Here is a 13,807-nt window from a genome sequence, read left to right as displayed (position 1 = left end):
TGGTGGTGGTAGGACTCAAGGACAAATTGATCATGGTCAACAAGTCCAAGGAGGTGTCCAACGCACCAACCGCTTTTACGCCTTGCATGGGAGACAAGAGGTTGAGAATGCACCCAATGTCATTACCGGTATGTTAAAGGTCTTTTCTTTTGATGTGTATGCACTATTAGATCCGGGTGCAAATTTATCTTTTGTTACTCCATTCCTTGCTAATAGATTTGATGTTTTACCTGAAATGTTATTAGAGCCCTATTTGGTGTCTACCCCCGTTGGTGAGTCAGTTATTGCTAGAAAGGTCTATAGGGGTTGCCTTTTGTCTATCTTGCATAAACTTATTCCTTGTGATCTCATTGAGCTTGACATGATAGATTTCGATGTCATTCTTGGGATGGATTGGTTACATGCATCTTATGCTTCCATAGATTGTAGGAATCGTCGAGTCAAATTCCAATTTCCAAATGAGCCTGTTATTGAATGGCAGGGTCATGATTCGGTGGTGAAGGGTCAGTTTATTTCTTATCTTAAGGCCCGCAAAATGATTTCTAAGGGATGTATTTACCACATTGTGAGGGTTAGAGATGTCAACTCCAAAAGTCCTTCTCTTGAGTCAGTTCCTATAGTCAATGAATTCCCCGATGTCTTTCCCGATGACCTTCCTGGTGTCCCTCCCGAAAGGGAAGTTGATTTTGGTATCGATCTCCTCCCTGATACCCAACCTATCTCTATTCCTCCTTACCGTATGGCCCCGACAAAATTAAAAGAGTTGAAGGAACAGTTAAAGGACTTGTTAGAGAAGGAGTTCATAAGACCAAGTATTTCTCCATGGGGTGCTCCCGTTCTATTTGTAAGAAAGAAGGATGGGTCACTTCGAATGTGCATAGACTACCGGCAATTAAATAAGATAACCATTAAGAACAAGTACCCACTCCCTAGAATAGATGACTTGTTTGATCAATTGCAAGGGGCAAGTCACTTCTCCAAGATCGACCTTCGGTCCGGCTATCACCAACTACGGGTAAGGGAGTGTGACATTCCCAAAACAGCCTTCCGAACAAGGTATGGTCACTATGAGTTTGTTGTGATGAGTTTTGGGTTGACGAATGCACCGGCGGTGTTTATGGACTTGATGAATAGGGTGTTCAAACCTTACCTTGATACCTTTGTAGTAGTCTTCATTGATGATATTTTAATTTACTCTCGGGGTGAGGAAGAACATAAAAATCACTTGAGAGTTGTGCTTCAAACATTGAGGGATAGACAATTATTTGCAAAATTTAGTAAGTGTGAATTTTGGTTAAAGGAGGTAGCATTTCTTGGTCACGTAGTGTCCGGTAATGGAATCAAGGTTGATCCTAAGAAAATAGAGGCAGTCAAAAATTGGCCTAGACCATTATCTCCTTCAGATATTAGGAGCTTCTTAGGTCTAGCCGGGTACTATAGAAGGTTCGTCAAAGGCTTTTCTTCCATCTCATCTCCTATGACAAAATTGACCCAAAAGAAATCCAAATTCATATGGACAGATGAGTGTGAGAAGAGTTTCCAGACCTTAAAAGATCGACTTACCTCTGCTCCTATTTTAACTCTCCCAGAAGGATTAGAGGGGTTTGTAGTTTATTGTGATGCTTCAAAGATTAGTTTAGGTTGTGTCTTAATGCAAAACGGCAAGGTCATAGCCTATGCTTCTAGGCAATTAAAGGTGCATGAGCGTAACTACCCTACCCATGACCTTGAATTGGCAGCCGTTGTTTTTGCTCTGAAGATTTGGAGGCATTACCTCTATGGGGTGCATGTGGATGTGTATACTGATCATAAGAGTCTTCAGTATGTGTTCACCCAAAAGGACCTTAACCTAAGGCAAAGGAGGTGGCTAGAACTCCTTAAGGACTATGACATGAGTGTGCATAGTTTTAGATTTTCATATTTTAATTTCATGTTTCTCATTTTTTTATTTCAATGTTACAGGGATTATTAGATGTTGTTGAAAAAGTGTTGCCTGAAGCTTAGCATAGGTATTGTGTGAGACATATTGAGAGTAACTGGTGCAAAAAGTGGAGGAGTGATCAAATGAGGAAGCTTATGTGATAGTATGCATGGAGTTCATATGATGAAGAGTTCAAGGACCAGTTGAATAAGTTAGGAAATTTATCAAAAGATGCTGCAAGGGATTTGGTGAAATATCCACCAAAGGCATAGTGTAGAGGTTATTTTGATACTCAGTGTAAGAACATGATGGTTGATAACAACTTCACTGAGTCATTCAATGCATGGATCCTTGAAGCTAGAGGAAAGACAATAATCAATATGTTAGAAGACATAAGAGTAAAAGTGATGGGACTGCTAAGGAAAAATGAAAATAAGTGAGGACTTGGGTTGCTGATTTTAGTCCAACTTGCATGAAGCTGTACATTGAATTTAGGGCTATATCATATCACTGTAAGGTGGAATTCAATGGAGATTAGGGCTATGAAGTGTCTGATGGAGAAGATAGACACACTGTCAATCTTGAGCAAAACAAATGTACCTACAAAATTTGGGATTTATCAGGTATTCCCTACCCTCATGCCATTAAAGCATTGACACACAGAAAAGTAGATCCCAAAACTGAAATTCATTGGTGTTATAGCAAGGAGGCTTACATGCTAATCTATAAACACAAGATGCAGCCTGTAAGAGGTCAAATGTTCTGAAAGGTTAATCCTTCAAGTGCAATGTTGCCTCCTGATATTGTCAAACAAGTTGGCAGACCTAAAGTGAAGAGGAATAGAGAATCAGATAAAGCAAGCGAAAGAAAAGGTGAGTGGTCCCAATCCAGAAAAGGCACTCAAATGACATGTAGTAATTGTGGTGAACCAAACCATAATAAAAAGGTTTGTTACAGGGTAAGCTACAAAATACTTATTGGCAATATTCCTTTTTTCTTACTTTTTCTTATTATAAGTTCATTAAAAACATACTTATTGATTGCAATTTTTTTATAGGAAAAATCTGCTGAAAATAATGCATATTCAAGGAAAGGATTGACTGGCACCAGTTCACAATCAAGAACAAATGGGAAGTGAATATGAGACTGAGACTGGAACACAAGAGTCTACTTTTCAACCACAAGCTGCAACACAAGAGTTTGAACCATATGGCCCTAATGTTGGAAATGAAGAAGACCCACCCCTAAAATTAATGGTTATTCGTGAATCAAATTTACGGGCTGAGAAGTTGAATACAAGAAGTGTTTCAACTGGTACAAGAAAAATTCAATTTACTTAAGATCACACTGGTGCCTCAGTGCTAATTAATCTACCTTATTCTCCAATCAAAACAACATGGAAGGGCAAAGAAGTTGTCCCTTCCGGACATGTGCAAATGGTGGCAAAAAAGAAAAGGATCAAGATGATGGAGGTTATGGGAAGAGGAGAACCAGTACTCGATGATGATTTCTAGTAATTTATTTTCTATGTTAGTTTTTATCTTAATCCTCTGATAGTTAACCACAGTTGGTTGACAAACAATATAGCTTGTAGTAATTTTGGGGGGCTAGTTCATTTAACATATGGAGATTAAGTTAGGTGGAACTTTCATTGACAACTTCTTTTCAATTATGTTGATATGCATAAGCAAATGATTTCCAGTTCTACATTCTTGCTTCAAGTATTTAACTTGTCACCACAGGAAAAAATGTAAAAGACAACAGAAAAATTAACAAGACATGTAAAAACATTAATCAAAAGGTATTCATTTACTCCTAGCCTTGTCTTATAATCAATTTTCAGTTCTCCTTCCTTAATCTAACACATCAGGTTTGGTAATGTAAAATCATTTGTAACACCCCAAATTTTTTCGCTAAATATTCGGATCATTATTCGTATACATATAGAATCGTACTCGATGAGACAATTAGGTAGGCTAGTGCCATTCTACGACACGACGAATTGCTCTCCAAATGATGCCTGATCTTGGGCACATTTACATGCCCAATAGCAACTAAAACCCATAAATTATTGCTAGATTTGAATACAAAATTCCTAAACTTGAGTTCATATTGTGCGTATTTCATATTGTTGTAACTAAATAGCATGTTTAGAAACTTCCAGGTCTAATTGAGTACAAATGGACATTAGAAGCATGATTTGATGGAAATTGGAACTCAGGGGAGAAATAAAATCACAAGGCGACTAAAACAACAAAGCAAATCAACATCACGAAATAAGGACCTATAGTTTTTATTCTAAAACATGGAATGTATTGGACAAAACAGTGTAGTCCGTACTAGGTCCATGTTGCGGACCTGGCCATGAAGAATCAACAACGAAGAAATAAAATTATATCACGAGGTAGTATAGTCCGCGACAAGCCCGCATCGTGGACCTTGAAAATGTGTTGATAAAACATCGAAGCATGAAATTATTTGGCGAGACAGTGTTGTCTGCAATAAGTCCGCGTTACGGATCTGGATGTGGGTAAGCGAAATTCTTCCCAAAAGCGGTTAGTAATTTCTAATATCCCCGAAAGGGTATTCTCAATCTTTTACCCTCAATTAACTTCCCTAGGTATACCTTATAGTCTTATAACTCTCGACTCATTCAAAACTCTAAAAACGAAATCAAAATTTACACGATCAAAGTTAGTTTTCAAGAGGAGAAACTGATAGGGTTTAGTGAGAGGCAGTCCCGTGAGGTGGATGTAAAAAAGCCAGAGATTCCAGGTTTAATTCCCACGAAGCCCTGTAGGGTGAAGCAAGAGATGAATTGGCTGATCCTGACATAGACAATACCTGAATATGTGGGCCAAAGAGGGGGTCGTCACAACATTAATCAAAATGTGCTCATTAATGTAACTGGCAAAATCAGCAGCAATTCATGCTATCATCTTTTGGAAATGGGATTCAATAATGACCATATGACTAACACTGTAGCAAGTCAAATATGTCCTTAATGACATTACAATTGTTGCTATATTGAAATTGACAAATCATAACTAAATTAAAATATGAACTAGAATTTCAAAGTCATCATCCACATCACATATGTTTAATATTTTCTAAGTTAAACATTACAAAATAGAAATGACAAAAGTTAGAAATTCCTAGTTCTTCATCCAAAATGTGATGAATCCTGCAAAAAAATACCACGACATAGCTAACACAATCCACATTTTACAGACTTTTTTCTTACATTTTTATTTTCCATCACTATTATGCCCCAAAGACTTATCGACAACAACCTCTTCATTATCGAAAACAACTTCCCCACTATTGGAAACACTAATTACATCTGGACGTTCACAATTTTCTTCAATATCAGATGTCAAATACTTTTCAAGATTGGCCATCCTTGTCTCCAAAGCTTTCTTTTCATGATGGAGATTATCATTTTCCATCTTTAAACAACTTCTTCACTATTGGAAACACTAATTACATCTAGACGTTCACAATTTTCTTCAATATCAGATGCCAAATACTTTTCAAGATTGACCATCCTTGTCTCCAAAGCTTTCTTTTCACGATGGAGATTATCATTTTCCATCTTTAAATTGTGGATAAGATTTGCAACTCTAGGATGAAGTGGATCATCAACCCATTTCCAAAAATCACATTTAAAACCCTACAAAAAATATGAACTTGAAATTAATGGTGGTCGAAAATTTTAAAATCAACGAAATTGTATGATAAATTTACATTAGGCTTAGAACACTTATAAAAGCGTCTTCTAGCATTCATTGGAGTAAAAGCCGTGAAAATCCTCGTTGCAATACCACAATGACAGTTCATCGTCGGCCTACTGAAACACTCGAACGATGACTTATTTCTTAAAAACTTGAAATGAAATCGATGGGAGTAATCTTCTCAAAATCCTAGTGGTGTGAACTTCTCATTTTTGATGGTAATGAAACCCAGCGGCGCAGAAGAAAAACGGTGGAGAAGAAAAGACCCCATTTAGGGCTTTTGATGAAACTGGGTTTAAAAGGTATTTTTGGATCGGATAAGGGCATGGGTCGGTTTTTTATATATCCAATTGGATGAATTTATTAGTTAATATAAATGTCATGTGTCAATTAAATGAGGATTTGGCAGTTCCACGTGTAATATAAAAAAAAGGAAATTTTTCAACAAAGCAACTAACGCTGAAAGGGGTATATATGCGCCCAAATGTAGACGGCGAGGGCATGAGTAAGCTAAACTACAAACGGAGGATATATTTAGACATTTTCGACAAGTTCAGGGGCAATATGAGCCAGGCAGAGGAATTCATATTGTTCAAGCCTCATGCAGCATGCAAACCATTTCCAGCACAAGGCCATATAAACCCTATGCTCAAATTGGCCAAACTCCTCCATGTCCGAGGCTTTCATATAACCTTCGTTAACACAGAGTTCAATCACCGGAGATGGCTCAAAATCCCGGGGTCCCAATGCACTTCCTGGCCTATCTTCCTTCCGTTTCGAGTCTATCCCTGATGGACTCCCTTCTTCTAACGAGGATGCCACACAAGATATTCCGTCTTTGTGTGAGGCATATAAGAAGTTAAGTTTGGGCGACCCTTTCAGAGACCTTGTCACGAGACTAAACAGTAATTGGTCAAGAATGATGAATTCCCCTCCTATTACTTGCATAGTTTCTGATGTTGGAATGAGCTTCACTTGTCAAGTTTCTGAGGAATTAGGTATTTCAAATGTTGGATTTTGGACATCTAGTGGCGGTGCTTTGTTGGCTTACATCCAATATCCTAAACTTGTGAAGGAAGGTTATACTCCATTAAAAGGTACCAAACAAAATTTGAACCCTTACCACCATGTATTTTAAGTTTCTTTTACAATTTCTAATGTAGTACTATTTACTTACAATTTCTTTCTTATTAGTTGAGCTTCAGATCATAGTTATTTGACGAATGGACATTTAGACACGATTATAGATTGGATACCTGACATGGATGGCATCCATCTAAAACACTTCCCAAGCTTCATCAGAGCCACGGTCAATGAACCAAACTATATTGTACTCAAATTTATAATGGAAAATATTTTGGAAAAAATTCCCAAATTTTCTGCACTCATTCTGAACACTTTCGACACGTTAGAGAGTGATGTTATGAAACAAATCGCGACCAAGTTCCCTACAGTTAATTATACTATTGGACCCTTTCACTTTTTGTTGAATAATCTAACCCAAGACGATGATTTGAAATCAATTGGTTCAAATCTGTGGAAAGAAGATACTCACTGGCTCGAATGGTTAGACACAAAGCAACCAAATTCTGTTGTTTATGTGAATTTCGGAAGTATTACAGTGCTGAGCATTGAGCAGGTAATTGAATTTGCGTGGGGACTTGCTAATAGCAAGATGAATTTCTTGTGGATCGTCAGATCTGATTTAGTCATGGGTGATTCAGCCATGTTACCACATGAATTTCTCGCGGAGACTAAGGAAAGAGGTTTATTAGTTGGTTGGTGTCCTCAAGAACAAGTTTTAAGTCATCCATCAATCGGAGGATTCTTAACTCACTGCGGATGGAATTCGACTTTCGAAAGCATATTGATAGGATTCTGTCTAATCTTTCCTAATTTAGAAATTGCACTCAATCAACATAGTTTCCACTCATTCCTTCTTGACCGCCGCCTCTGATCCCAGAGCTCCACCCTCCGCTTTTCGATGACGACACCCATCGAGTGGAGCTCACGAGTCGGTTAAGAACCGTTTACCACTTGTGTAGGTCGGGGTTGAGAATTGGAGGGCCGCTCGATTTGCCATCTCGGCTCTTCCTGCCCTTTATCCCATGCCTGGATAAATTCTTTTAACCCTAGTCAGTAGACTGGCCTTTCCTTGGCGATTGGATCCGTGAGTTCAATCAAATCGGATGTGAAGAGATTGATTGCAAAGATCACTGGAATGAAGGGTTGAGGCAGAGAGTGAGGGAAAGCTCGGACAAGTTATCCCGTGATCTGATTGAGTCGAAGCGGATCGATAAGCAGAACCGTTGGTGTGCCAATGTTGTGTTGGCCTTTCTTTGCGGATCAACAAACAAATTGTTGGTTTAATTGTAACCGTTGGGGTATCGGAATGGAAATTGATAGCAATGTGAAGAGGGAAGTGATTGAAGAGCTTGTCAGAGAGTTGATGATTGGAGAAAAGGGTAAAGAGATGAAAGAAAATTCATTGAAGTGGAAAAAATTCGCTGAAAAAGCTATCAATTCTCCGGATGGATCATCTTATATGAATTTTGAGAAGTTGGTTAGTGAAGTGTTATTGTGAAAAGTTCTACACTTCTTCAAGTAGATTGACATGTTGAAATAATGTTGTACTTTTTTCTTCTTTGTTTTTGTGTTCTTGTTTTTCTTTTCTTTTTTTACTTGATCTGGAGTATCTAGATTAAAGAAAAAACAACTTGTGGCAGATGGAAAAACATTTGCTGTGTAGTTTATACGTCTCAAATTTCTTACTTCAGCTAATCAGCTTCCATGAGGCGTCTCTCTGTTGCACACATTACCCATAGTTCTAGTCATCTTGGTACATACATTAGCCCCGTCTCTGGTATAGCTCAGTTTTTAGTAGTAACTCGAAAAATAAAGCGTATATATTATACTGATAGAAGGAATAATACAATATACCGAGAAGAAAAACAAGCATAATATATCTATTATATCAACAGAATGAAACTCATCAACCTGTTAATTAGTAATGCCTAGTGTTTAGGAGAGAGGAGAATTTCGTTGATCAATTTGTCTATGTTCACATAAGATGATCCTGCTGGTTTTTTAACAGCTTCTTCAGCCAACTTCTTCCATTCCAAGGCCCTTTTCTTCATCTCTTTGCCTTTCTCCCCGGTCATCAGCTCTCTTACAAGGGCTTCAACTTCGTCCCTCTTCACATTATTGTTAATCTCCATTCCAATCCCCAACTTGGTGCAACAAAACCAACAGTTAGTCGGCTGCTCTGCGAAGAATGGCCAGCAAATCATTGGCACCCCACTGCTAATACTTTCAAGGGTCGAATTCCATCCACTATGAGTCAAGAACCCTCCAATTGCAGGGTGGTTAAGGACTTGTTCTTGTTGGCACCAACTTACTAGCCTCCCTCTTTCTTTAGTTTCCTCCATGAATTCGGGTGGAAGAACCGCTTGTTCTCCTAATACAATATCAGGCCTTATAATCCACAAAAAATCCAGCTGACTATTGGCAAGTCCCCAGGCAAATTCGATAAGATGGTTGAGAGTCATAACAGTAATGCTTCCGAAATTAACATAAACAACAGAATTTGGTTTCTTAGAATCCAACCATTCAAGACACTTTGGTTCTTCTTTCCAAAGATTGGATCCCAAATCCATCAAATTCTCGTCGTCAACATGTTTCAGAAGCAAATGCAAAGGTCCAATTACGTACACAGGAGGAACAAGTGTTTGAAGTGATTCAAGAACTTCCTTCTCTAATGCCTCAAATGTATTGACAACAATAGCGGAAGCATATTGTTTCGATCTCTCTGCTTCTTGTAAGGTAAATTTAATCATGTAATCGTCTGGATTTGCAGTCCTAAGGAAACTTGGAAGATCCCTTAAACGTACATCTTTCATGCCTGGTATCCAATCCAAAGTCGTCTCTAAGTAACCATTTGTCAAGCAACTTTCATCTACAATTCGCCAAGAGAAAGAAGTAGATTAAGTTAACAAGACAGATCCTTCAAGAAAAAATAAAATTGAGGCTGAATAATTAAAACAGGGGATACCTTTAAGTGGAATGTATCCTTTATCGACAAGGTTGCAGTAATGCATGTAGCCTAAAGTCCCACAAGCAGCGTAGGTCCAAAAGAAAACTGGAGGAATGCCCAAATCTTGAGCAGCATCTAGAATGAAGCTCATACATCCATCGGAGAATATGCACGAGACAGGTGGCACGTTAGATGAACAAGTGTCGTTGAGCTTCGTTAGCAATTCCTTGAAAGGACCTAAACAAGTAGTGGTGGTGGATTCACACAGAGGAGGAATATCTTGAGTTGAATCAGCATCACATGGTGGGAGACCATCAGGAATGGTCTCGAATCGAAAATATGGCAAGCCTTTGAGGGAATCAGGGCCACGAGACTTAAGAAGACGCCTATGATTGTATTCAGTGTAGACAAAAGTGATGTGAAAACCTTTGTGACTGAGGATTTTGGCTAATTTTAACATTGCACTAACGTGGCCTTGGGCAGGGTATGGTATGCAAACTGCATGAGGCTTATCAAGTTCAGGACCAGTGGAAGACATTTTTCCCCTTATCTTTCGGTTCTCTCAAAGTGCTGGAAAACGAAGGATATGTATTGACTATTGTTTTGGAAAGAGGAACAGTATGCAAAAACTTATATATCAATGCCGTAAGATATAAATTTATATAATGTGTCAATTGCCTGTTATTTTCATGATTTGAATTTCTGACTATTCACATGGTCATTATGATCTCTTGTTTATCTTGATAGTTCAGCAAAATTTGGGAGCATTTGAAAGTCGCAAAAAGTTTTCTGACTATTAATTTGGGCATTATCACAAACGAATGGCGAGAAGCATATGTTGTGGTATTATTAGCTGATAGGTCAAAGTGCTGACTTTGTTCGATGGTTGTTACATATTAATTCATAATGGATTATATTGTATTGTTTTAATAAATATAAAATTTGAATAGATTATATCGTCCTCCGTTGTTACATAATGCTACATAAGTAGGCGTTTGGATATTGAATATGAGATTCCAATTAAAGTTTTGATTTGAAATCAATGTTTGTTTATGAAATCTACTCAAATAATAAATTTCAATTTCAAATCATGATTTTAATTAAATTTTTACAAAGAGAAGTAATGTTATAAACCATACTCGACCTAATTTCGATATCTACACGTAGGGCTGTTCATGGTTACTGTTAAAAAACTAAATCAAACTGCAATCCGAGCCAAACCAATTAAAAAAATCAATATTTGATTTGATTTGATTTAAAATTTTGAAAACCGATACTATTTGGTTTTGGTTTAACTAAAAATGAACTACAAAAATAACCAAATTGAACCGAGAAGTTATATATATAAATTTCATAATTATTTATATATTATTCATAAATTTTGGTATATAATTATTTATCATTTTCTCAAGCCCAATACTTAAATTTTGATATATAATTTTCTTGTACTCCTGTCCCGGGTAGTTCCTCAATTGTTGAGTTTGAGATTACTTTTTTGCTATAAAGATTTGATCTTTGGTATATAATGACTTTAGTATTGCTTAACTAAATCCCTTTTTCATGTAATAATAACTTTAGTATTGCCTAATTGATTAATTGAATCTTCATTAGCTTTCTTGTAGATTGTTCATATACTAGGTGTTTGCGTATATCGAGATGTGCACGCCCTCAACAAATTTATTATTTTCAAACCCAAAAAATCAAAAAAATTGAACCAAACCAACTCTTATTTTTTTGGTTTGGTTTTGATTTTAACCAATATCCGGTTGAAAATCGAACCATGAACACCCCTACCTACATGGATGCCACACAACTAGTTATTGGGCTGAGAAGAAGCAACAGAACTAGAAGGCTTTGCGAAGGTTGATTTGGTATCCAAACTCAATTAACAACTATCTAAAAGGATGAAGGATGAGAAAGAACGGTTTATGCTTATTGTGAAGAAACTCTCTATTCCTCTCTTTTTTTTTCTAGAGTCTAAACTTCTCATTCCCTTCTAGTTATTTTCTTTAATAGTTCTCTTATTTTACTAGTCAATTGTTGTTCTACAATCTCTTTGTTAGTTTTATTTTTCTGTTGTAATTTTGAATTTAGTGATTATAATATGTGAATGTTTCTATTGTGAAATTGGAGTTGCTACATTGATGCTTTCATTGTTTCCATCTACCATGGTGGACCTATCTCAAGCCCCCGTAATGGGTTGTTTCAGTGGTGACAATTCTCTAGATTAGGTGATTCAGACAGAGAAATATTTCAACTACTACGACATATTATCGGATCATAAATTGTCATGGGCTTCATTCTAAAGAGAATAATTAAAGTGGTCTCAAATTTCAGAAAAATTGTACACTAATTAAATTTAAGTAGACCAAGAAAATATTTTTTATTTTTTTTTCCCGAAAATGCACGGCCTGAATGTCACGACCCAAAAACTGAGGTCATGATGGCACACATCTCAAAACCCAATCTGATGTGTAACCCTAAAAATAAAATTCATACAAGACTTCCAAAGAGGAAAGTGATTCCACGATTTAAATAAAAAGAAAAAAAAAACAATGAAGAAATTATCCCAAAACCTGGTGTCATAAGTATAAAGAGCATCTAATACAAGGTTCGAATCTGAAGATACAACATAAGTCTCTGAATGATACAAAAGACTGAAAAATAAAGATAGACTAGTGACGATCCGAATTCTGGGACCTCACCACTAATCTGAGAATTACACAATCCGCTAGAATATTAACTGCCACGTGGGGTACCCCGACTAGTATCTGCATCAAAAAGGGACACAGAAGTAGGGGTGAGTACAATACACATGTACTCAGTAGGTTTTAGCTGACTGAGTATAAGGAATTAATCAAACCTATGAAATAAACTAAGGAATGCTTCCACCTGCATATAGAAAAGTCCCACTTCGGCATCGGTGCCGCCAGTTTATATATATAGTGGCACGAATAAAGTATAATAACAACTCATAATCACAATTAATCAAATAATTCAAGCAGCACAAATGTCAATGCAATGCAATGCAATATGATGATGCAATGATGTGGTGGTACGGTGGAATCAAGACTGTCGCACAGCCTGTCGTATACACCTGCCGAGCTGTGCTACCAAGCAGGACCCATGGGGGTCTCGCAGACCATATACCTCAATCACAATATCTCATTATCCTTGCCACCTCCTCGTGGTCAAGGGATCACAATGCATCCACTACCCTGCCGGAAAACTGCCTCGGTCAGGGACTCAAGATACAAAGGTTAGGATCACAATGCATCCACTACCCTGCCGGAAAACTGCCTCGGTCAAGGACTCAAGATACAAAGGTTTAAAGGTGTTTCATTTTCTTTCTCAAAAAGAATTTCCATATTTCTCAACTTCCCATGTTTCATGATATGATGAATGAGGATGAATGCATCAAAACACATATGCATGGAAGTAATAATCAACTCACATGTGGTATAAGGTTCAAAGTTCTCAAAACTTAACCTACACATGATATTCACCCTCAATAAATAGTAACGGGAAGAACACACTTTCATTTAAATATTCACCCCTTTCTCAACAATATTTCAATACTCAAGTATGCTCAAAACCCCAACTCAATCTCTCAGGCGGCATCACAAGTCAAATAATATACTCAAGCCTCTCTCTTAGGCAAATCATAATTCACATGCTCTCAAAGCAAATAAGATAACAAATAAGGCCCCCACACGGGCTATGTAATACAAATAAACTCCGTCACGACAATACATTAATAAATAAGCCTTCACACAGACATCACAATATATATAACATTCTCAACTCATACTACAACCCCATCCCAAAGTCTATAACATATGAATGACTAATTACCCCATCTCAATCTCAAAGAAAGATAGCCAAACCTACCTCAATTGCCGAAACCGCACTCGAATACCTCCACCGGACAAGCAACTCTCGAATTCAGCGCCCGGAATGACAACCCACTATCAACAATGAAACATACACGTCACAAGGAGTCCAATGACACCCATATTGATAGGTTTCGGAACCGGGGGTAAAATGGTCCAAAAATTAACTATTTTCGAAAAGGGTCAAATCTGTAAATTTATTGAACAATCCCATTCTATTGGTAAT

General features: G+C 37.3%; 1 protein-coding gene and 2 pseudogenes across 3 annotated transcripts in view; 2 read left to right on the top strand and 1 right to left on the bottom strand.

The window, feature by feature from the left end:
* Window positions 1-10,326, bottom strand: part of LOC129902555 (7-deoxyloganetin glucosyltransferase-like) — a 44,081-nt gene extending 33,755 nt beyond the window's left edge. The window contains exons 1-3 of one of the 3 annotated variants that reach the window (XM_055977864.1): window positions 9,707-10,326; window positions 8,653-9,610; window positions 5,096-5,594 (exon numbers count right to left, since the gene is read on the bottom strand). In XM_055977864.1, the coding sequence (XP_055833839.1) occupies window positions 8,670-9,610; window positions 9,707-10,226 (1,461 nt within the window). In that variant the 5' untranslated portion in view covers window positions 10,227-10,326 and the 3' untranslated portion in view covers window positions 5,096-5,594; window positions 8,653-8,669. Of the gene's footprint in view, window positions 1-5,095; window positions 5,595-8,546; window positions 9,611-9,706 lie in introns of those variants that run through there. The other 2 variants (XM_055977863.1, XM_055977862.1) reach the window with 2 other exon arrangements.
* LOC129903498 (uncharacterized) lies at window positions 2,227-3,435 on the top strand (annotated as a pseudogene).
* Window positions 6,072-8,239, top strand: LOC129902553 (7-deoxyloganetin glucosyltransferase-like; annotated as a pseudogene).
* Window positions 10,327-13,807: the final 3,481 nt, after the last annotated feature.

Source organism: Solanum dulcamara, chromosome 9, assembly GCF_947179165.1.
Source record: "Solanum dulcamara chromosome 9, daSolDulc1.2, whole genome shotgun sequence".
NCBI lineage: Eukaryota > Viridiplantae > Streptophyta > Magnoliopsida > Solanales > Solanaceae > Solanum > Solanum dulcamara.
The sequence above is the reverse complement of the archived record's forward strand: the minus strand, read 5'-3'. Positions and strand labels throughout refer to the sequence as shown.